The sequence below is a fragment of the Denticeps clupeoides genome, chromosome 4 (assembly GCF_900700375.1).
Source record: "Denticeps clupeoides chromosome 4, fDenClu1.1, whole genome shotgun sequence".
In the NCBI taxonomy this organism is placed as follows: Eukaryota; Metazoa; Chordata; class Actinopteri; order Clupeiformes; family Denticipitidae; genus Denticeps; species Denticeps clupeoides.
In genome coordinates, this window is record NC_041710.1 from 4,546,517 (window position 1) to 4,571,812 (window position 25,296).

Sequence of the window (25,296 nt, forward strand, 5' to 3'; positions counted from 1 at the left end):
GGTCAGGTCTCCACTTTTTTGTTAAGTACATAAGTCCACATATGTTCATTCATAGTTTTGATGCCTTCAGTGAGAATCTACCAATGTAAATGGTCATAAAAATAAAGAAAACACATGTGTGTCCAAACTTTTGGCCTGTGCTGTATACACATATACAAAAAACTTTTCATTACTTGTTTGGTTGTTTTGACATGGATGATAAATTTGTGAATTTGAAAAAGAATCTGCATTTACTAGACACCCTTATCCAGAGCAACTTATAATCAATAGTTACAGGGGAAGGTCCCCTGGAGACACACAATGGTAGCAAGTGGGGTTTGAACCTGTAACTTTTGAATCATAAGCGAGTGTCTCACGCACTAGCCTCCTACCACCACCTTAAGCTCATCATGGTTTAAGTTGAATGGATGTTTGTCATGTGGCCCTCAAAAGGAGATGTAGCGAGTGGTTTGTTGCCAGTTTCCCATCCTTCATGGGACTAATGGAATATAATATTATTATGGTAAACTTGTCTCTATGTATGTATAAAGGGTGTATGGGACTTTCCATCATGTGTTGTACATGTTGACAACATACATTTATGGTTATGGTTCCCATTAAGAAGTCACCTTTTATGCACAATAATGTTTGCCAATGTGATGTTATACCAAATGCACTTTATAGGCACAAAATTAGCAGGCTCGCGCTCTCCTAGACGTCGTCAGCACAGTGGCACAAAATCAATTTTAATGACAGGCATTTGATATCCGGTTCATATCCTCGGTTAACAACAAGTAATTGAATGATTGCTTAACTCTCCAGTGACTTCACAGAAACAGGCAGTCAAACAAGTATAATTTCAGATGTTCAGAAGTCATGTTTAACCCAGTACATAAATTCCCCATTACAGACAGCTAAATGTGATGTATTTCCACCCGTAGATTGGAGATATTGCAACTCTTACTGTAGATAGCGTACTAAGACCAGAGATGTGTGTATAAGAGTAGTCCACACCAATGAGAGGGAAACACACCACAGCACAGCAGTCTTTTCTCAAAAGCAGAATTCATACATGTACAAAAAAGTATTTATACATCGAACATGGACATCATACAACTAAGCAGTAACAGTGGCAGGCGTAGATACAGAGCAGCCTATAGCTATAGTTACAGTACATCTCCCGCTCATATCTTACATTCAGTACTCCGACAATAATTTAAGCACCGTATGGCACACACTCCCCACAGCCGCCGACTGGCAGCGTGCCCAGCGCCTCGAAATCCGTCCCACGCAAGTGACACCGAACCACAAAGGCTCCAGCTTCCCTTTCAATTCAGAATAGACAGGAGCAGTCACAACAGACCCGACTACTTCTACAAGTCACATAGTTTCAAAGAAATGAAGAAGAGAAAGAAAAAAAAGAAAAAACACCATCTAGTGGCAGGCAGATAAGACACAAGCACAGTTCATTTGGACACTCATTAGTAACAGCTCCGAGACATGGTCGTTTCAGTCCGAGCGCGCCGGCTCAGAGTGACAGCTGGTGTGTAGAACATGTAAAGCAGCAGAATAGTGTTTTTTTTATTATTATTATTCTTTTGATATAATTCATGTTATGGTTTTTTATTTATTTATTTTTTCCATGCAGGCACACGACGTCTATAGACAACCATCAGTGGCGCTTCCCCTACTTGTGTGTACAGAACAGATCTATGCTTCCGGCTAGTACCTTTTTAAAAACAACTGTCATTGAATAGATATATATATATAAAAAAAAAAATACATTCGGTTCCCACTCAGAAAATATTAGCCCTATTCCAACAAAGACAAACAAAATCACATCCCATCTGGGATGCAATAAAACCTGTTCCACATCTGGTTCATCATAAAAGACTGATTCTTCACAAATTAAATACACCAAAGATCAAAATTTCGACATTTTGTGGAGCAAACACCTTCCAAGAGGGCAGAAAATGTACAATAGAATGTGCAGCAAGCTCACAAACGCAATGCACCAGCCAGTGAGCCAGTAAAAGCATATAAATATTGCACATCACTTTCAGTTTTCTATCAGAATTTCACAGCTGTGCTACAAGTTTATACATCTGACATCATTTGTCACGATTTTGTGGCTTGTGATCTAAATACGTCTGACAATGAAACGGTCAATAATACTGATGCATGAAAAAAGCTTTGTGTTTTTTTTAAATTGGAATAAATATATTGCAACGTTACTCTTAACTTTGAGGTTCAATAGTTAAAAAAAACACACAATATTTTGTACAATTGAAGATATTGTACAAATATGTTCATCAGAGTTTTTAGAACTTGCAGAAATAAAAAGGAAACGGAAAGAAAGTCAGGATTGTCTGAAGCTGCTGACTATGTATGTTTTGGTGTAAGGGAAGGGTAGACATCAGACCGGCTCGGTTCTAAAGGGCTGCAGAGTGGACTGTCAAATCCAGTGCTTTTATGTTGCTTAGAAAATGTCTTGAAATTTTCAGAAACGGAAATTTTAGGACGACACGTGTACATCTGGCGTAATGCGATTTTTTGAGAATACATTTAGTGGTCATAATGCTGAAGTATACATAACGACAAAATGTCTGCTGTATAAAGGCATGTATGCTATTACAATTAATAAGAAACTATAAAAGCACTCGTATAATTCCCTTCAATTTGTAATGGCAAAGGAACACATTCTGCCATGTCCCTTTTTTCCCCGCAGACAAAACAATTAGTGTGACCGACAGGCACTTTGGAAAAAAAAAAATCGTTCAGCCTAAACTTCTACCGTAAAGAGCACGAACACTTCATAGTCCACGTATCACTTAAGCGATTGTGTCTGTCATTTTGTAGTACTTTAGGGAGCTAATTTACACGAACCACGGGGTCTTCGGGTCCTGATCCAGGGTTTCACCGCCAACTTCGCCCTCAGCACTGCCGAACACAAACAGCGAAATAGAAATCTGGAAAGACACCGTTTTTCACTATACGTCACGCTACTCTTGCCTAGCGTATACGACATATCCTCATGAGGTAAAAGTATTTTTTTACTACCTGCTGAGTAGATTTTCCTTCTGGATATAAAATGTCTACAGATTTGGATGTTTTCCACCGCTTCCTCGACATGAACGTCACAATATTTTTTTCCTTGCTTCAAGATATGAAAATAGAAAATATAGAAATTCAAAGCACAACAAGAGTTCGACAAGATCAGTTACTCATCTTCATACATTTGACATACTCTGTACTTGGTGGCTGATTGTAAAAGAACTAAGAACGAATGAATTTCACCAGCATCTTAGTAAAATGGAACACTGAAGCCATCACAAAGGCGTTTGTACAAGCAGAGTTTCGGTTTAGACACTACACTACTGCAGAATGGGCCTGACCACTTTTCAGCCTACACCAATTTTGCCCATGGCCTCGTGGATCATGGTTTGTGCACCAAGGTCCACCCCTAAAGCCTCACACTGAGTAAATAAAACGTACCTATATATGAATGTCATAGGTACTGAATTTAGGTTTCTGAATTTACGTGACCCAAGAGTGCATAACGGGTTGGGTGCAAGTCAGCACTTAGAGGCTAATATGCAGTATTAAATATTTTGTATAATTCTGTCAGACATATTTTGGCACTTTTTTTTGCAAGTGAACAATTTTTATGAGATATTGATATACTATTGGATTCAGTTTAATGAAAAATAATTGTCATTTTTTTGGCACACAGTTATTCTATTGTTGGCACTATGAAAGGATGAGTATAGTAAAGAAATATTGAGCAGCCATTGAGGTATGCATTCCTGTCACATTTACTGTATCTAGTGACCTTCTGCAAAATCTTTGACTTCCATTTTCTTGGGCAAAGCACCCAGAATGCACCAAGTTACACTAGAGTAGTAACCTGCTAGTGTTGGTACTAACTACACTGCAGATCAGTAGACTGCTCGCATGTGTTGACGCTGGCCATTCGCTTTTAGATAAATAAAAATGTTCATCCATGGGCCAAGACAAATATGATGTCCTTTCCACCACTGTTTCTCCTTTTGATCTTATATAATGTATATAATAACAGATCCTGGATTTACTTTTTAGACTGTAAACTAGCAAATCATTCAGTTCGCGATATGGGCACACGTGTTGTAATTCTCCATATTTTTCATGGTTTGGCTGTGTGCTAAACGATTTAGTGGGAGGACGAACTGGAGCACGCCTGGGCGTGAGCTGGACCAGGTGAAAATGGGGCGGGACTTGGGACAGGGGACGGGTGGAGTGAGGACCGCTAGACGTTCAGGTGGGCAGGTTGAGGTTGACGTTCTCCGCCTGGGGGCTGGACATGCGTATCTGGGAGCTGCTCTTGCTCAGGATGGAGAGCTGCGTCCCGCCGTTCACCCCACTGCTCGCTAGCGATGGGTGACGCTGCTGCTTCAGATCCACAGCAAAGTACCGGTTCACCGTCCAGCTCCTCCATTTCCTCTTTATCTCCGACTGCACCTTTAGGCAGAAACTTGAAAACGTCATTTTTTTATGTACTTAGCGGAAGAGGTCCACATGATATATTATTACCATCATTTGCTGAATATGTTAAATGTAATATTCAAACTAATCACATACAATTTTTAAATTGCACAATTTTGCACAACAGTCTGACTTGTACCACATTTAAACAAAAATATAAATTTTTGCTAATAAATTATTTGTTCACACACTGATTATTCCATACATTTATTAAAGGAATGTTAACATCCCTAGCCTTAATTATGCCATGCATTTTCTTGGGTTCATATAATAATTACGCAATTTACCATATTGCTAGCAAATAAATACACACACAAAATGTTCATTAATAAATTAATTAAAAACATACTAAAATATATGTATTTGCATGAAAATAATTATTAACATACAACTTAAATCTTGTATTTTCAAGACAAATAAAGTTACCTCTCCATTGAGAAAACAGTAGAGGACAGCCACCACAAAGCCCTGTGGAACAACAACATGCATCAGATAATCTGGTCTTGACCTGCACAGACTGTGGCACATTATGAGGTGTTTGCATTACATTTACAGCATTTATCAGACGCCCTTATCCAGAGCGACTTACAGTCAGTAGTTACAGGGACAGTCTCCCTGGAGCAACTTAGGGTTAAGTGTCTTGCTCAGGGACACAATGGTAGTAGGTGGTATTTGAACCCAGGTCTTCTGGTTCACAGACGAGTGTGTTACCCACTAGGCTACTACCACCCCATGTTTGAAGTGAGAGATCATTCTCTGAAATTACCAAGGGATTCACCCTCCCAAAAAAACAAATAAATAAATAAATATATATATATATATATATGTGTGTGTGTGTGTGTGTGTGTGTGTGTGGGTGTGTGTGTGTGCGTGCGTGCGTGTATATATATACACCCATATACACATGTTCCACATGAAATGTTCCACATAAATTGCATTGCAATAATATTTTGTTTGAATGAACACCATTTAACAAGTTGCTTTGGAGCTCGAGGTCATGTGATGGAATACTGGATGCTTCCTGCATCACTTTCCCAGTCGGCGTGCTCAAGCAAGGTTGGACATTTTAAAAAGAGAAACTGTGACACAGACCTGGAAGGAGCCGAGCCCAAGCTCAAAGACCAAGCGTTCCCTCTGGCTGACGTCCTCGGGGGAGAAGGCAAACACAGTATAGTGGATCCCGAACAGGGGGATGAGCAGAAGGGTGGAACGGGCAAGCCTCCTGTGTTACAAAAAAGAAGAAGGAGAAAAAAAAATTAACGGGTTAAGATGTATGACACGACTGGACCGGTTTACAGTTAACATGTCATCGCGCTTCTGATCCTAGACCTGGAGCATGGCTTTTTTTTCCCAACAGGAACGACCTTTATAAAAAAAAACGTTGTGTAAGTGTAGGGCTTCATGCAAACATGCATTAAAACCACAATTTCCATCACTCCATCAACCAGGACATCTCATTTAGCTTTGATCAGACAGTAGAAAAACACCGACTCCGGAGCATTACAGCGCCACCTGCCTAACAGCACAACGACCACCGCCCCAAAATACAAATTTTAATGATAATAAGAATAATAATGCAATACAGGTCTTCCAGCAGGCAACATTGGCTGCAAGAATAAAACCCTCTGGATGCTGAATTTGCCTTTGGTTACTTTGGTTTGGTAAGAAAGTCGGATATTTTGTCGTCCGTTTTTCTGACGGGTTCGTTTAAGCCAGGAACGTGACAGACGTGACGCAACACCACTGTGCAAAGCCGCGAAACCCTGTTTAACACAGAAAAACGAAAGGGCTGATATCCAGACGCTCATCTGCTCACGCAACAAACACATGCACTCCCCAAAGAGACGCACGCGTGGACACATCGCACACTGACAGACACGGCAACTCACACACGCACGCACGCACACTTACAGAGTGATGGCAGAAAGTTCTGACATCCTGCACGAATGCTGGACAGCCTGTGTGGGCTCACTGAAGCATTTCTGCGCACAGCTGCTAAACACGACAAAGACAACACAACAGAACACAACATCCTCTTAAAGGACAGAACAGACACGTGAGACTCACTGCTTCCCGACACCCCGAGACAGAAAGAAGAAAAAAGACACACAGACACACACACACCTCAGACTCCAAACAGGCCTAAACCACACAGGTCATATAAACCGTCATACGTGCACATGTCAAATTTCAGAATGTGGAATGTGGAAATTGCGTTCTACCGTTCCATTTTTTTGTATGAACACATACTGGTATGGATGGATTGTACGCGTGTAATAAATGCTGAATGCAACGGATTAACATACCAAATCAAACACATCAGATCACTCCACTCATAAAATAGTAATTTTTTAAAAATCCAGATGCCTACATATGAAGCCAGCTCTCAAGATAAGTGCTTAGCAACAAAAAATATCTTGGGCTGGTTGCTATCAGTGACTCAACTCTTCCACAGCCCGCTGTGGGCCAATCAGAGATGAGACAAACAACAGCCAGTCATCGGCGGCAGGGGCTGGGTAGCAACCGGTCGATGCAAGGAGAATGCAGAGAGGCCAAAATGAACATTCTCAGCTGGGAGGATCTCAGGGATTTTTACTAATAAGCAAAAGGAGGAAAGGCTGCGGAACAACCAGTCCAAATTCTCTCCAGATGGAATGTGTGAGTGTATGTAATGTTCTGTTTCCATGGTGACAGGAGACTCACAGGTAAATGCTGGACTCGTTCCCTCCGATGTCGGGAGATTGCAGCTTCTGGACCAGGATGATAATAATCCCAATGAAGAGCACAAAGTTGATCTGGCCAAGACAATTACAGCAAATGATATACAATTAAAACAGATTTCAATTAGAATTGCAATAGATATATTATAAAACATGAATATATAAGTGCACCCTTGGCTTTGTAGGAGGGACAGTTATGATATTTCACAATTATCATCTTCTTTTATTTATTACAACTGCATCTTGCTTGTTACTTAGCAACAGTTTTTGTGCTTTTTTATGTATATAAATAGCTGATATTGTTCATCTGATATTGAATTTTACCACTCCCTTTTTGTGGAGTTTTTAATTGCAAGGATTTTATTTTTGCTGTGAGAAGTACTTTTTCAGTGGTACAATTTAAAAATGAATAATTAATGTATGACAGACACTTGTGGTAAACCAGCAGATGGTAATGAAATGTTCTCTCACCATAATTGAAGCTACAACCGGTCCTTTAATGACCCACCAGAGTGCAGTGTAATCGTTCATATCCCAGCATCTGTAAAACATAAACCATAAGAATGTTTTATGTAAATAATATGAAAATAAAATGTAAACATTTTTAACATTTTGTGCAAAACATTACAACCAGGATGAGACAGAGTCGACATACAACATGTATTTAACATACCCCGTGTCATCAAAGTGTAGCCTCAGTACGGCCCATATAGTAACACAAATGGTTGGTGTTCCTGAACAACAACAAAAGAGTTCAGATTAACTACATTAAAAAATGAACATTAAAAACAATAATTTTACTTCTCAGGACTGTATTTTTACCGACTGTGGGTTACAAAAGAAACAGGGCCAAACATCACTTCAAATGCAATGTGTGCAGTTTCTTCTGTGCTATTCCAAGCTAAAACTAACCAGGTCACTGTCAAAAAATCTATTTATCAATTATTGATGGGCACATAATGCATTTTTGGAGAGCATTGATGTATTAATACTAGCTGGCATTTTAAATTTAACAAGTGTTTTGTGAAATTTCCAATTAATTCTGTACACGACACACTGTTTAAACATTCGGTAAGTTTAGGTTCATTCGATATACGTCATATACACGTTCATAACTACTAAGCTTAGTCTGACATTAAACATTAAATCTGCATCCTTTTGTATTCACTTCTTTATAAGGCACAGGCACTAACCCCATCCTATGATGGTATACCAGTAGAAGTATCTTCTTTCGGGAAAGAACGTCTCTACCAGCAGAGTGAACAGGTAGAGGCCTTCAATGAAAAGCCAGAAGTAGTTTGACATCACGCAGTAGTGGAAAAAGACCATGACCGCTTTGCAAGGCACCTAATGGAGAGAAAAGCACAAGTTGGTCAGTCATCTCAGACCAACTCGTCTAATGATGGAATTCTTGCAGTGCCTCACATCAACTGAAAGATCGCACACGGCCCATAAATTCATGCTGCGGCCGTGCCGTGCCCTTGCACACGAGGTATGTGACCGGACACGCTATTCGCCGAGCAGGGCATGTCGTTAGGGCACCTAATGATTATTTTGTTGACGACGCTGCAGGAGCCCGAGAAGCACAATGATGGGCTTGCATGGGGCTGAGCAGGTATTGAAAGGCTAATGCCTCACTAATGGGATTTTTCCACAGCCCTGCAAACTCCCTGGCAGCTATTAATTATGGATGTTCAGCAGACAGACAGCGGGATGGAGACGCTGCGTTGTCGTTGGTTACATAGTTCGAGTTCAAAAACGAATGTCCCAACTTGAACCTTTCCGGATATATTTTTAAAAATTGGTGCATTTTTGTGGCTTTGACCGCTTTTCCTTCATAATCGTTGTGTCTGTTTTCATTCTCCTTTTGCAGAGTGACACCTTAACATCTGTCTGGAGCTGAAACAAATAGAGATTTGTACCGAATTTGTGGAAGTCTGCTGGTCCAGATTACCTTGTCTTCTTAAAAAAGGGAGTCTGTGGCTTGTTTCTCAAATAAATCGTCCCAATTAAAATCTCTTTGATCCCAGATGTGGGGTAAGAGAACAAAAAGTTAACTGGCTAGAATATTTAATGGCATTTTTTTGTGTTCTTAGTTTCATATTTGATGCTGTCATCCTTCCTATTTATTTTTGCTTTGGTTCTTGCTCATCTTTTAGAGTAAAAAAATAAAAGTGTTCTAAAGAGAGACTTACGGTGTGCTCAAAACAGTGGTCGCTGTCTTCTTCTGCATACAGAACGCCGTCTTTTATGAAGACAGAGATTGCCCTCAGGATGAAGGACACAAAGAGGTTCATGTGGATGAAATTTCTGGTGCAGTGGAGCTTCCTAACCAATGGAACGATTAAAAAAATATGCATATGTTATACAGTAGGTTATACAATAAATTATATGTTGTATAATCCCAGCCAATTGACGCATTGCTTCCTCACCTAAACCTGCAGAGTATCACCATGGCGGCAGTTAGAGACACCAGGGAGGTGCTGTAACCAACAGTGTAGAGAGCTTTGACGGATGGATAGAATGTTTCCTGTGGTAAAAGAAGAAGGTCATTTTGAGCACAAGTGTATAAGCAGGTGTGTGTGTGTGTGTGTGTGTGTGTGTATACCGTTTTGTTGACGCTCTCGAAGGACAAGCACGCATCCACATAATGAGGAGAGGGTTCAGACCAGCCTTCTTCTGTGCAGTTTCTACTGATTTTTCCCAGCTCTGCAGGCAACCCAGAACAGACGTCATTCAACAAGTGTGTGTGTATGATCTTTTATTTTTATTATTGTCAACCGTAAAGACATTAAATGCTCAATGTGAAATTGTATATAATATACAGTATAATATACAGTACATGGCATGTATTTCTCAAACATGCAGACCCTTGATATTCATATCATTTTCATAGTTCCTCTTGGATTCGTATTCGAGTATGAGTGCATTGGTCAGACGGGAAAAATGTCCTGCACACGTGGTGAATGCCCTAGAACAGAATTCTTTAAATATGGACCCCAAATACAAACGCTGTCCTAGTTTTCAATTCTCCCAGGAAGTTAATTTAAGATTTATTGATTTTGCAGGGCTGGGAAGGCTCAACTCTAAAGGCCTGCAAAAAAAAAATTAAAACTGTGAAGAACGCAAAAAAAAAAGTAAAAAACATGCATAACATTTTTTTTCACACTCACCGTCGTATGGGCTCATGAACTCAAACAGCTCTGGACATTTGACTACCACAACCTCTCCAACACTCGCTGCCTGCCAACATGTCAGATTATCCCACATCCAGGGGCAGCCTGAAAAGGAACCAGCACAGGCTGTTATTTGTTCCTCCTACCAACAGAGGGCGCCAGAAGGTCGGCTGAACTGCCACAAAACATTGCCCTACACACAGAATGGATGCACTAGTCTACAGTTCCACCAGCAATCACATTCGCTGTATAGCCAAAAGTACATTTTTCATACGTTAACAATGACTGATTACTACATGCATGTTATATGCTGAAGTATGTTAGTGCATAAGGTTAACTCCAAACACACATTCATTTACATTTGTTGCTGCTGTGTATCACGTGTGACAATCACTTCACTTTCACTTCACTTTCACTTTCACTTCATTTACAGCATTTACCAGACGCCCTTATCCATAGCGACTTACAATCAGTAGTTACAGGGACAGTCCCCCCCTGGAGCAATTTAGGGTTAAGTGTCTTGCTCAGGGACACAATGGTAGTAAGTGGGATTTGAACCTGGGTCTTCTGGTTCATAGGCGAGCGTGTTACCCACTAGGCTACTACCACCACCACATTCGTAGATTATTGATGTGTAAAAGAAATCTTGCTTGCAGGTAGGGGCTTGGGGAGTCTCGGCCGTCTCAGTGCCCTCTTTTTTTGGATCCATTATCATTTCTATCACAGTGACAACTCACGGTCGCCATTTTACTTTGCCCTGTTCAAAGAAGCACACTGCGCCTGAAGGCTAATGGATATCTTGCTGCTCTCAACAGAAACCGGTTAACTCAATTACGGGGATTGCCTCTGTCACTCATATGCATCTGCATATTTTAACGGCACATCACAGAATCCCCGCCGTCTCGGATCTCACTCCCTTCCTTAAAAAGTTCTGCGTGCATGTGGGCAGAACGTCTGGCCACGTACGCTTCCGAAGACGCGTCGGCTGCCAGTGTGTCTTCACTGACCAGACCGTAATCCGGTTAGCAACGAGGGCAAATATGAAAGTGGTTAAGATGGCCGCTCGATACTTCATTACGGCCGGAGTAATCACAGTTGTACTTCATGAAATGACACTCCCCGAGGTTCCTCCTCAGTCAGCCACAACGTGCCCCTTACATTTACAGCATTTATCAGACGCCCTTATCCAGAGCGACTTACAATCAGTAGTTACAGGGACAGTCCCCCCCTGGAGACACTCAGAGTTTAGTGTCTTGCTCAGGGACACGATGGTAGTAAGTGGGGTTTGAACCTGGGTCTTCTGGTTCACAGGCGAGCATGTTACCCACTAGGCTACTACCACCCATCCTCCTCCTATGGGGGATCTCTGTCTTAACGGGTCATGGTTTGCATCTGTCTGGTAAAAAAAAAAATGCGTTGCTCCCGTTCCGCCATAATCTGTTTGTGTTTTGTCTGGCAGGATGGACACAAAGCCAATTACATTTTAAAGGGCAAAACGAGAGGACCCGCAGCCCGAAGGGAGAAGACGTACCGCCATGTCTGCGCTCCCAGTGATTCTACAGGGTGGTAGTAGCCTAGTGGGGTAACACACTCGCCTATGGGCCAGAAGACTCAGGTTCAAACCCCACTTACTACCATTGTGTCCCTGAGAGAGACACTTACCCTAAGTTGCTCCAGGGGGGGGGACTTTCCCTGTAACTACTGATTGTAAGTCGCTCTGATAAATGCTGTAAATGTAAATGTATACAGCTCCTTCAGGCTATATTTGTGCCAGAAAGATGGAGGGATCCACCTGGAATCACCACCAAATAATTCATCTCAGCGAACAAACAAGCGCCGTAGATTTTAGCATCTCGCCTGCTTTTGACTTGCGGGGATGAGTAATGTTGAAGAGCTCTCGTGACGCAGGCCCGCGAACATTAACCTGCCCTGCGGCCCATTTCCAGTTCAGCACAATGGAGCGCCACTCGGACCGGACACTCGTCACCGAGCACCACTCCGCCACACGGAGGAGTGACACCTTTTTTTTTTTCCACATTTCACATTGTAGAGAGCTTTGATAAGGAAAGAGGAAGCAGTACGCTGCGATTGATCCAATTTCCACATCTCATCTTGATTAGCGGGATAATGAATTTTCATCAGTCTGCCGAACTGGTTTAGGGACGCCGCGGCTTGTTTTGCATATATGCACACTGCTGTACAGCATAAAAATATGCATTTCACAGCATGGATCACTTTAATGCAAATTCTTTTTAGGTGAACGTGGCTGAATGTTCTATATGATTCCCTGTCCGCTGAAGGCATTAACACAGACAAGGGGACGTTTGCTGGGATTCAGCATGAAGGTCCTTGCGTGTCCGGTTAAAGTATGCTGACATGAAAATGTTTTCAGTGAAATAACACTAAATGTTATTTTAGTGGCTACTAAAGGCCTAGTGGGTAACACTCTCGCCAATGAACCAGAAGACCCAGGTTCAAACCCCACTTACTACCATTGTGTCCCTGAGCAAGACACTTAACCCTAAGTTGCTCCAGGGGGGGACTGTCCCTGTAACTACTGATTGTAAGTCGCTCTGGATAAGGGCGTCTGGTAAATGCAGTAAATGTAAATGTAAATGTGAGATAATGGCACATTGATCAGAAAAATATTTTACAATATTTTCACTATTCACCATGAGCACCACAGAAAACGGACAGATTATTGATCATAAATAATTAAATCATGACTGAAAGCAGAAATCTATATTTAACATCGGCGGTTCTTCTTTAATCAGATGGCACAGTGTGGCCCAGGGCGAGTCCAATCTTCACAGTCTATTCTAACAACAGTTTAAATAATCCTGCTTTTCAATACTATTGATCGCGTGTACAAGCTGATTGCTCAGCATCTATAAGTTACAATTACTCCATTACTATTGTTCGGCCCTACTTAACTTTAAATGAGAGCCGCGCAATCTGTTGCTTCCGTATTCAGCAACAGAACAGTCCGTAACATTGGGAAGGCCCGATTTGGGGGGGTGGGGGGGGGTGGGGGGCGAAACTCAAGACGGATTCGTCTTGAATCGCGCTGCAGGCGCACATATAACCGCCCTCCCGCTCGCATAAATAACTACTTCCAGGTGTCACCGCCGCCAGTTTCCTGTTTACGCCGAAGAAGAATGGGAGCCGAACGAAAACAAGGACGGGCCGTGTGGGCGACACGTATTGATCATGCCATCGGCTCGCCGCAGTCACGCCAGCACACTGAACTAGCAGAGGAACAGGGTGATGTAGGGTGGTAGTAGCCTAGTGGGTAACACACTCGCCTATGAACCAGAAGACCCAGGTTCAAATCCCACTTACTACCATTGTGTCCCTGAGCAAGACACTTAACCCTGAGTGTCTCCAGGGGGGGACTGTCCCTGCCACTACTGATTGTAAGTCGCTCTGCATAAGGGCGTCTGATAAATGCTGTAAATTAAAATGTATGCAATGCAATAAAATTCGGTGGAATTGAAATAATTCCACAAAGGCGTGGATTGGACGTGTAAAAAAAATTATTTTTGTCATTGTGATACACAGCAGCAACACACTGAAATTCAGTGCATCACATGGTGCACATAAAGAAATGTGTCCTCTGCATTTAACCCTGTGTCACCCATGAAACCCAGCCGGGGAGCAGTGTATGGGGACCTTGATCAAGGGGACCGTAATGGCACCTTCACGATTCAGGATTTGAACCTGCACCCCCTTTCCTTACCCGCCAGGCCACTACTGCTGATGAGCACACACACACACACACACACACACACACACACACACACACACTGCACTTCACACAATGCATCTGACATGTTCAAGCAGCATTACCATATTCCAGGTCCTCGGAGGGGTCATGCAACGCGATCCTCTCCATGCATCGTTCCTCCTCACGCTTGATGACGCAGTTTGAATGCTGAGAAGTCACCGGCGATGCCTGTTTCATTTAAAAACATATAAACCGCCCATAAATAAATGCAACAGCTTCTTTCTAGGAAGTGCTCATCTCAACTCTGAACACAGACCGATGTCCTCAAAGACCCTGCCGTCCCCTGCTGTCTAAATGACACCAAGCGTGGCACCCCTGTCCAGCTTCACTTCCTGCTCCCAGTCGGCAGGGTCACATCCTCAGTGGCCCAGATGTCACCGCGCCACCTGACTCACTGTCTGTCCAGCAGATATGAGTGCAGTGGGACAGTTTGACTTGAAAGGGCTACAATCCAAGGATGCCCTAAAGCTACCCGGAGAGGTGCCACTGAAGTGGACGGCTGAATCACCCTGGCCGGGAAGTGGCTGAAGCCACCTTGTCACTCTGGCTCGGCTCAGATTCTCCACCATTCATGTGAGTGTGACCTCGACTGCGCCTGCGAGCAGCTCATGTCACAGTTCATATTGTGTCATAAATGCTGAATTTGCTCACTCACCTCTGGCGCTCAGATCATTCAATTTCTTATACTTCTGGTCGAGTGGAGACCAATAGTTGCAGCATCCTAGTTGACCTATTATTTATAGCGGGTCCTAAATTAGTCTCTGAGGCTAAAAGTCATGTAATTAACCCAAATTTTACCAAATTCCTTTAAATGATGATTAATGGATTAAATTGTACCAAATTGTACCAATCTAATACCAAACCTGACCCTTATTGTGGTCGGAATGTTGGAATCAATCACAACCGCAGTGTTAAAGGCAACGTCCCATTTTATTTGACACCTCCCATTTATCAATAAAGGTTTGACCGCCATTTGCATAGGTTCATTTATCACGTCCACAGATTTGTTTTCTTTCAGGCAAATTAAGAGTAACACATATTTGGGTTTACTAAAGGGTTTAATTCAATTAATTGCTCATTTTGAAATATTAATCACAGTAATTGACGAGACCTGGCACCCTCTCGTCCCCACAAAGTGGAAAAAGAAAAGAACATTGTCATGTTCCCACTTATCGTTGCAGGGCGGCGAGGATTCAACCACGAATCGGCCCCGGTGTTGCCAAGGGAACGCAGCACGTCGGTGGAAGCGCAGAAGCTCCCCAGCTTCGCCCAGAAATCTATAGGCGCCACATGAAGTGCCGAGGTTTACCTCAGCCATCCCCAGGGACGAGCCAATTATATCTCAAGAGGCATCAGACCAGAGATCTATCTATCTGCGAAGTTTGCTTTGATGCGTCCATCGGTTGTAATTAGTGGCGGACGAAGCGGCAGGGCCGAGAGAAAACCGCGCAGAACACTCGCTCGTGTAGCGATCTCTGTAGACCAGAGACCCGTCTGGGGCAGGATTCAGGAAATTGAGAGGTAATTCGATGAACATGACTGACGCCCATGCAACACTGACACTGGCGGTTCTGGGTACCGCGCACGTGGCACCTTTCTACAGATATTAAAATGATAACTTTTTAAACATATTGAGTTTAATAGTATTGCTCTTATTGACTAAGATTAATCACATAGTTCTAAATCTATCACATAACACATAATCAAGTACGTTTTACTTCATTTTTCTTAAATAAATATTAATATTTTAAATGGCCAGAATGTTCTTGGTTCCTATAAAACCCTGTAAATTAAAAAGTAATAAAAGTAATAAAAACCCCAGCTTGACAACTGACGCAGTCAATTCTGTCAACACATCCATTGCATTCCATCCAAAAACGGAAGAGGGATGGGGATGTAGGACCTGAGTCGTGGACTCCATGTTGCAGCGTTATCACTTACCAGGAGGCAGAGGAGGACCGCCGCTAGCACGTAACGGCTCATCTTCTTGGGCTCCGGCCGGAGTTCTCCGCGGCCTGTTTGGCACCGCGGCTTGACGGGAACCCACGGGTTCTCACAGGATCTGCGTGGAACACACAGCACAATGCCTCGAGCGGACGCGCTTCCAAAAGCTCCTCTACCAGCTTAGAAATTGTATCTGGTCCGGCCGAGGACAACTGGGGACGGGACGGCAGCCGTCGGGGTTTCTTTCAATATGCCAACCGGAGCAAAACAGCCGGAGGGAAGGAGGGTTCGATCAAGGTTCGATCAACCTGGAGTGTGCAGGAATGCCGGGAGGCGGCATGAGGCGAAGTTTGCGCCGAAACCCCCCCCCCCATCTCCGTCTCTACCCTCTAGTAGCGAATCCAATTACTTCTCTAGCGGCCCAGCAGCGGTTTATCAAATAAGCGCGGACACACACACACACACACACACACACACACACACAAACAGAAGAGCCATAAATTCAAATGAGGATGGTGCCTGTCAGGTCTACCAGGGAATAAAGGCCAGATGGAGGAACCACTGGCCGCAAGGACGCCATGTTTCACCCCGCCCCGCGGTAAGTAACGGCCGACGGCACTGCCAGCTTATTCTCGTGCGAGTGTGACACCAGTGAACGCGCCGCGAGGTTTCAATATTGGCATCGTTTGGCCCCGACGCCTTCAGTCGCACGGAGTCTAGAAAGCCCACCGGGCCCGGAACACGCCGCCACACCACGCTGAGGAGCTCAAAGAGGGACAAACACACACACACACACTGAAACGTCCATCACGTCCCTTCGGCCTCGACAGCCCTGGCCATCCTTCCCATACCCAACAGGCACTCGCGTCCAGATCCAGGCGTCGTCCCCCCCCCCCCCATCCCCACCAGGACCTTGCCAAGGTCACGGGTGTCAAACAAAAGCGGCGTCCTGCCGGCACCGGCCACACTCCCACCGTCTCGCTCCGTGGACCAGGGCGGGGAGGGCGAGGACGAGGGAGGAAGGAAGAATCGTGAATGCAGGAGCGGGATCCACTCCGCTGGGGTGACTCACTGCACGCATCATGACAGGACGACATTTTGACGCCTTATTAATCATAACTCATCTGCATTTGGAGATGTTGCAAAATAAAAAAATTGAATAAAATTAAAAGCACAAGGTAGAGCAATTTAAAAAGTACTTGGAATACCACTCCATGCGCGCTGAGAAGCTCGGGACGTTTATTAATTATTTAATAGTATTAATTAATAAACGGGCAGCATCGGCAGCGCCACGGCCACGACCACGATCGCGGTTCCCACGAGTGCGACGCACCGCAGCGCGCAATTTCCACGCGTTCCATTGACGGCCAGCAGCAGTCGTTGCCCACTCCTCCCGATCCGCGTGAATTATTAAGGCGGTCGGGGGTTCGAGTCCAGGCGCGGAGGGCGACGTGCGATGCAGGGAACAACGAAAAAAATATTTAAAAAAAAATTAAACCCACGGCGACGACGGGCGCTCACCATGTCTCTCCGGCTCTCCGGTGGGCGGCGGGCTCCTCGTCCAGCTTTTATTGTTTTTTTTTTGTTTTTTTTAATAATTTTTCCTATTTTATTGTTTTTTTTTTAATCGCCCAGTGAGATCGCGAGACACCGCAGAGCTGCGCTCTCTACGGTCCGCGCCTGCAGCCTGGGACCGAATCTCGCCTTTTACTACTGCTACTAAAAGAGAGAGAGAGAGAGAGAGAGAGAGAGAGAGACCCTTCACCGACCCGCGCTTCTCTCCTGGTTCTTTTTTTTTTTTTTTTTATTGTATTCCAGAGCTCGGACGGAGAGGAACTGCTGCCGCCCGCCGCCGATCGTCGGACGATATCACGTCGTCCGCGGCGCCGCGCAGCCGCCGCCAGCCAATCAGAAGGCGCCTCCGCACCTGCCTCCTCGGGGCGATCGACGCCGACCGAAGGAATCCGCCGATGTCGAATCGCGATTCAGCACCATGGAGAGGGTGCTTTCATCCTCAAACTTTTATTAGAAAGGATTAGAAATACAAAAAGAAAAATATATTAGCCTCACACTATTGGTTGTTGAACAAGGCATGTCAGGTTTGCCCTTATCCAGACCAGTCAGTAGTGACAGGGACAGTCCCCGTGATACACTGCAGCGCAGCTCACGGTGCACAGAGTGAAATGTGTCCTCTGTATTTAACCCTCTGTCCTCTGTATGTCCTCTGTATTTAACCCATAATTTAATCATTATGGGTGGTAGTAGCCTAGTGGGTAACACACTCGGCTATGAACCAGAAGACCCTGGTTCAAATCCCACTTACTACCATCGTGTCCCTGAGCAAGACACTTAACCCTAAGTTGCTCTGGGGGGGGGGGGGGGGGGGGGGGGGGGGGGGGGGGACTGTCCCTGTAACTACTGATTGTAAGTCGCTCTGGATAAGGGCATCTGGTAAATGCTGTAAGCATAAATGTAAATCACCCTTAGTGAGCAGCCATGACTGGCACCCAGGGAGCAGTGTGTGGGGATGGCACCTCAGTGGCATCGGGATTCGACCCGGCAACCTTCTGATTACTTCCTTAACCGCTAGGCCACCACTGCCCCTGGAGTCCTGGAGACAGTCGGGGTTAAGTGTCTTGCTCACGGCCACAATAGTAGTAAGTGGGATTTGAACCTGCGTTACCCACTAGGCCACTTCCACCCAGTCACTATGGATGCTGGGAAATGTTCTGGGAGGAACTGGACTCAAGTTATGTTATGAAGGACTGGTGATTTAGATGAAACTGGTATCAATTCTCCACATTTACAGTGGATGTTGTTACAACTCATTTTAATGTAATATTTAAAGAGCAGAATTTTGGTTCTTTATTTATTCATATGTTCAGATTTTTTTTCCTGGTACCCAGGTTAATGGGGTGCTCTCTCATAACCATTTACTAAACCATTACACCCCAAAAAATGTGTTTTCCAACCTGCATCATGGTTTGAACAAAGCCGGCGAGGCATGAACAACTGTTACAGCGAGAGCCGAAAAAGATCTGGCCGCAGGGAAATCTGCCTCTGTGACTCATGCCATACACAGTCAGTCTGTGGCAAATTTCACAGCAGGAAATAACCCGACAGCTCTAAACGCATTTATCACTTCATATCATTTCACATTCACTGAAGGACACCGGCTGGCTAGTATATAAAAAGTTCCACGTTTTCCTTTTTTAATCGACTTTGTGTCGAGTTTGTGCGTTTCGTTGGTATTTTTTTTTTAATAAATGTGTGTGGTTTTTTTTTATGGCTTCGCCGTAACTGTCAGAGCACACGGGCAAGGGCGCGCGTGGCTGGGGGGTGGCACCGGGCCGCCCCACCAGGGCTGCCGATTTGGAGTAGAGTTTCAAAACCTCATGCTGTGGGTGGACTGCTGCACGAAAAGGTCTGCTATGCTGATCATGAAGATGAACAAAAAGTTGTTTGCAATATTTTCTCCGGGGCAGTGGCGGCCTAGGGGTTAAGGGAGCGGCCCCGCAATCGGAAGGTTGCCGTTTTGGATCCCGATCCACCAAGGTGCCACTGAGCAAAGCACCGTCCCCACACACTGCTCCCCGGGCGCCTGCCATGGCTGCTCACTGCTCACCAAGGGTGGTGGTAAAAAGCAGAGGACACATTTCGTTGTGTCACCGTGTGCTGTGCTGCGGTGTTTCACACTCACTTCACTTAATGTTTAAGGATTTGCATATGTTGCCTTTATAGGGCAGTTAAGTTAAACTATAGAGTTAAGCTACGCTAAGCTAAGCACGCTAATTGCATGACTGAGAATAAAAAGTTACCCGGTGCCCTAAAGGCGTTTAAATGAAATTGTCATTTTAGAGTGACACCCTTCTACAGTCCCCTCCACCAAGAGAATCTGCAATTGTTGACATGCCCCTGTATCCAGCCTCACCCTGACTTCACCTTTCACCTTTCACCCCCGCCGTACACCTCGCATGTAGAAATGAGTCGAAAGCGGATAAAATGTGCAGAGGATTGGGTGTTTTCAGCCCCGTGCAGACGGGAGCTCTTCCTGCGTCTCCTGGCCCATGAATAATATGCCAAACGACTGCATGCTGGGGTGCACGGCATCGTGGGGATGCACTTATACAATGAGCCAGAAACACTGCACTCGCCCATGAAAAAACATCCAGGAAACAAAAAAAAAAACATAATTGGGGTTCATTTGAGTTCAACGGCAGTTTTTAAACCATGATGCAGTGTTTCACACAGACCTTCATATCATCTCAAAATGAGCAATTAGGGCAAATTTTGACATAAGCCTATTTTCGCTTCAACCATGAATAATAATTTCCAATCAATAGCTGATGAGCGGTTTCCATGGCAAAGCTGGAGTCTGCCACTTCCCTTGTCCTCCATTTTCCCTCATAAAGTGCTTTTGATGTCGAGATGTTTTGCTGTCCTGGACAGATACAACGCAAAATAATCGGGCCTTGCAGGACGTCTGCAACTTTGCTACCACCCGCCCCCTTTTAGTTCCAAAGCATCCTTCATTTGCACATGCTCTCCAAGTCCTCCGCTCAATAAAGACATCCCACCGAGTCTCCCCACTTTGATTCGGCTCAATTAGGCCCCCGAGCAACCCTATTGCCATGGTGATTTGCCTGTGACGCAGGGCGGGAGGATGCTTGAAGTCGTTTGCCGCCGACCCACGACCCCCTTTCCTCGCACATAATGCCGTACGGCCCCTCGCTCCTGTAACAAGGGTCTCGGAGGCTGCAGAATTGATCACCATCTTTCTTTTCGCTCGCTCTCTTCCTTCAGGGTAGAGCCAGAGTGAAGGGAGACAAAAGGAGCGGGTGTTACTTCCCATCCCTCCGGTCAAATCCCACCAGGGACAAAAAACTGATTTAATATCTTTTCTGAAACTTTGCTAACTCTGGACAAAAGAATATGGGAGGACTTCAAAAAAAAAAAAAAAAAAAAAAAAAGACCTACTGTTTCTATGGCAGCCGTTCCATGTGCATTATTTATTGAATTTCAACACCAACACACTGTCTTCAACATGATGAGCTTCTGATCAGAACCAAATCTCACCTGGCATGGAAAGGACCGAGAACCGCTGCTGTACATTAAATCATCATTAATATGCTTTCGTTAATAGAGCATCAATTGATGATTTTTTTTTATTCTGAACTGCAAACCTGATGGAAAATCTCAGTGGGCGGAAAGTAAAAAGAAGAGTGGTGCACGCTGAAATTGTACATTTTCAAGGTTTCGATGTGTGGGTACACGCTGTCAGCCATGTAGCTGCTGCTGTCACTCACGTGGGTGTCTGCTTCTACACCAGTTAGACGAACGATGAGAAGAGACTTCTGCTTCAGGCACATTTCCAGCCGCGTGGAGATGAGACAAATCAAGAAAACTCAACGTTTTTTTTTTTTTTTTGGAAAAACGTCAATTATTGAGCACGCTGGGACTGCCAGAATAGCAAATCTAGGCAATCACCAGCACCCCGTGCCCAGCGCCAGCGCCGCAATCTCTGCACATTCAGAGCTTTCGCCAATATGTCTGTGTCATTTTGTTCCGTTTGTTTCTGACAAGCCCATTCAAAACACGTCTGATTGGCCGAGACGCCTCGTGTGACTCGCGTAGTGGCTTCAGAAAGGGACCTCTGGTGTAATTGCAGGTTACATTTACATTTACATTTACGGCATTTTGCAGACGCCCTTATCCAGAGCGACTTACAACGTGCTTCCATGTCACCATCGATGAAGTGATCAGTTCTGGTTCACTAGGACCCCCAACTATAAATACAATCTTTTTATTCACTCTGTTGTAGATTTTATACGTAAGGCAATAAGTAAGACAATTCTATGGGTGGTAGTGGCCTAGTGGGTAAAACACTCGCCTATGAACCAGAAGACCCAGGTTCAAATCCCACTTACTACTATTGTGTCCCTGAGCAAGACACTTAACCCTGAGTGTCTCCAGGGGGGGACTGTCCCTGTAACTATAGATTATAAGTCGCCCTGGATAAAGGCGTCTGATAAATGCTGTAAATGTAAAATAGAAGGTTACAAGTTAATCTAAATATTCTCTAAAGAGGAAGGTCTTTGGCTGCTTTTTGAAAATAAACAGTGACTGAGCTGTTCTGACCTCAAAGGGAAGTTCATTCCACCACCGAGGGGCCAATGTGGGACAGCAGCTCAATACCAAGTGTGAACATGGATGCCATGTGTCACTGTGCACTGTTTTCGGTTTTCTTTTGTGTGAAAGAATGATTAACAAAAAAATTATGCATGGAAAAGTTAAGGGTCAGGGTTGGGTTTAGACATGTCACAAATGTTAGATATTTATCTCCTGAGAAGGATATACAAACAAATGTGTTACAGTCAGAGTCACATTCAGGGTGTCCAATAAAGCACAGTCCAATTAATTGATTTAATTGTTGGGATTGACAGTTTCCTGGGAAGCAGTCACCTCATCCGTTTGAGACTAACAACGTTACGGAGTTCTTCTGCAGTCGATATGGGCACGGGTAACACCGGCATTTTTTTCATTCGAGCGAAACTAGTCCCACCCGACATGCAGCTGCGTCGGGCTTTTTCTTTTACCCAGCAGGCCAAGCCAAACAAGGCTTTAATAACCTGGCTTGTTTTAAAGGTCTCCAGCATGCTCATGCAAGAACATTTTTATGGCAGTGGGGTAGGAAGGTTGAACAGAAACTGGGTGAAAGTGGAAATTAAACGGCAGCAGGATGACAGGAACACAATGGCAGCCCTATCCCCAGCTGATTTAGAAGGGAGTTTTAATGCTCTTACAAGATTTACTCATCCACAGATCTCGACCACAGGCATGTTATTGATAGGATGAGGACATGCTGACAAGCAAAGGCAAAGAAGGGTGGTAGTAGCGTAGGGGGTAACACACTCGCATACAAACCAGAAGACCCAGGTTCAAACCCCACTTACTACCATCGTGTCCCTGATCAAGACACTTAATGTCTCCAGGGGGGGACTGTCCCTGTAACTACTGATTGTAAGTCGCTCTGGATAAGGGAGTCTGGTAAATGCTGTAAATGTAAATGGCTTTCAGCCTCAGAACCATGTTTGCTGGAGCATTTCAGTGGCGTGGTCTGGGACCATCCGTCCCTTTACAGACCATATTTATCATTAATGAAATTATACTATCTGGAATGGATTTGGTGTGTTACAGGATTTATTTTCCCAACTGAAAATTCGTGGGAGATTCTGTACCAATGTTTAAACAGATGAAATGAATCAAGCAAAAAAAGGATCTGGAAAAGTATGGATAACTAGTTGATGAATGAGGTCAAAAATACGTAAGAAAATACTATATTACTATGATTATGTAACAGGTACATTTACAGTGTTGTAAAGAAATACCTGTAGTTTTACACAGTGGTATGATTGTATTACAGTTTTTTACATGGGTGTAACAAAATACTGGTAGTTTTATACAGTGGTAAGACTGTGTAACAGGCTTTTTTACACCGGCGTAATAAAATACTTTTAGTATGATTACATTACAGGTTCATTTACCCTGTTGTAAAGAAATACCTGTGGTTTTATACAGTGGTATGATTACATTACAGGTTCATTTACCCTGTTGTAGTAAAATACAAGTGGAAAACTTTGTGTTTAATTACATTCTGTTCTCAGTGCATGAGTATGCCATTATTGCGCTAGCATGCTGTTTTGTCACCAGTTCATTACCTGTGCCACTTTTGATGCCATTTTCATTAGCACATTGCAGAACTGCACAGAGTATAAAATTCCTATTTCTATTCTTACGGGAAATGAAGACAGGATTTGCTGCCATTCGTCCATAATGCTGGACTTTTTGTGACTTTCCTGCATGTTTCTGTTCTTACCATTTTATGCCAAAATACACAAACATGAGCACGCTGGAGTAATTGCTTCATGTTTTCTCTCTCTTCTGGATATAATTAGTACAAATAGAAATAAGGGAACATCAAAGAGGAGAGTCGCCCTTCACTGAAACTCAGATATGTTTTTTATTGCCAAAGCAGGCTGATCACTAATCAGATTTGCCGAAAAAAACCCTTACTGCAAATGCACTGGTTTAGCTGTGTCAACACAGCCGCCGCCCCCAACCCCAAGAAAAAAAAACTCCCTACTGACTCGTATCATGCCACAGGCAAGAGGAGGTTGCAGACTGTGTCATTTACCATAGAAATCTGTACAATTTTATAAAATATGTTGATTATTGGACCAGCTTCATACTTAAATCTTGCATAGGTCATCTTTCGTTTAATAATCACACAAATTTCCATACAAAAGGAGAAAAAATAACTCAACCAACTGCAATTTACAGCAACAAGCGCCATACGGGTAAAGTATGTACATGGCTGATCGTGTTGTGACGCTTTTCTGTCCTTGAGGTAATCCAGTGTAAGCCTTGATGAAAGGTTACATTTGGAACTGAATCCAGAAGCAAATTTGATATATTTTCTATTTCATCCCCAGATCGTTCTTTTTTGTTCTGGTGATGAAACTGAGTGTCCAGCCAACCTGAAGAAAAATGCTGAAAACAATACAAATGCTACTAACATTTTACAACACACACCAACACAAGGTAAAATAGTCACAGATCCCGTTCGTTCACAATGCCAGCAGAGGGTCCCCGCAGGAGACTGCGTAGTGACCCTGTACCCGCAGAGGAAGGTCGGCATGAAGCCCCGGGCAACCGTGAGACGCCCACCACAGCCATGCTACAAGCCTTTTCAATGCTTTGCCCTAACATACCCTGCCCTTACATACTCCATTCAAATTCGAATTCAAAGAACTTTATTTGTCCCCGCGGGGTAATTTAGAAGGCACAGTGGAGCAGCTCACGTACAAGCCTTAATACAACATACAAATTTTCCTTGTACTGCACTATGATCGATAAATAACTGTACATAACCGGAGCAGTAAGGGGCGTCATTTAAAACGTGTGTGAGGTGATAATGGTTGTTTTGGGGGGATGTCCAGAGTTCAATAGAAGGACATCTTTAGGAACATCGGTGTCCTGCAGCCGGGGCATCGGAGCCGGCGCCTGGAGGGGACCCACTCAAAGAGTTCAGAGGGCGTGCGGGGTCTCCAATGATCCTGAGTGGCAGCCTGCACGTCTGCTGGTCACAGATGTGTGATAAGGATCTCAC

General features: G+C 44.0%; 1 protein-coding gene across 7 annotated transcripts; it reads right to left on the minus strand.

Annotated features, from left to right (window-relative positions):
- Window positions 1-693: 693 nt before the first annotated feature.
- adcyap1r1a (adenylate cyclase activating polypeptide 1a (pituitary) receptor type I) lies at window positions 694-18,001 on the minus strand. Of its 7 annotated transcripts, none has more exons than XM_028976021.1 (15): window positions 17,649-18,001; window positions 16,125-16,245; window positions 14,246-14,351; window positions 10,394-10,501; window positions 9,829-9,929; window positions 9,653-9,750; window positions 9,416-9,548; window positions 8,414-8,567; window positions 7,894-7,954; window positions 7,692-7,761; window positions 7,204-7,295; window positions 6,412-6,492; window positions 5,593-5,722; window positions 4,927-4,968; window positions 694-4,489 (listed from the first exon to the last, which is right to left on the minus strand). In XM_028976021.1, the coding sequence occupies exons 2-15, from the start codon at window positions 16,164-16,166 to the stop codon at window positions 4,265-4,267; spliced, it is 1,443 nt and encodes a 480-aa protein (XP_028831854.1). In that variant the 5' UTR covers window positions 16,167-16,245; window positions 17,649-18,001; the 3' UTR covers window positions 694-4,264. The 7 variants fall into 7 exon arrangements, with proteins under 7 accessions (XP_028831854.1, XP_028831853.1, XP_028831856.1 ...); XM_028976020.1 differs by having other exon boundaries at window positions 6,412-6,495; XM_028976023.1 differs by having other exon boundaries at window positions 694-4,476; window positions 17,649-17,999.
- Window positions 18,002-25,296: the final 7,295 nt, after the last annotated feature.

What these genes read in the sequence shown, in the direction of transcription:
- adcyap1r1a (XM_028976020.1), bottom strand. Translation starts at nt 16,166, where the DNA reads ATGAGCCGTTACGTGCTAGCGGCGGTCCTCCTCTGCCTCCTG. An exon ending in CTCCGAGGACCTGGAATATG is followed by an intron (nt 10,502 to 14,245) that starts GTAATGCTGCTT and finishes GTTCCTTTTCAG; the next exon opens with GCTGCCCCTGGATGTGGGAT. An exon ending in CTACACTTTGATGACACGGG is followed by an intron (nt 7,762 to 7,893) that starts GTATGTTAAATA and finishes TATGTTTTACAG; the next exon opens with ATGCTGGGATATGAACGATT.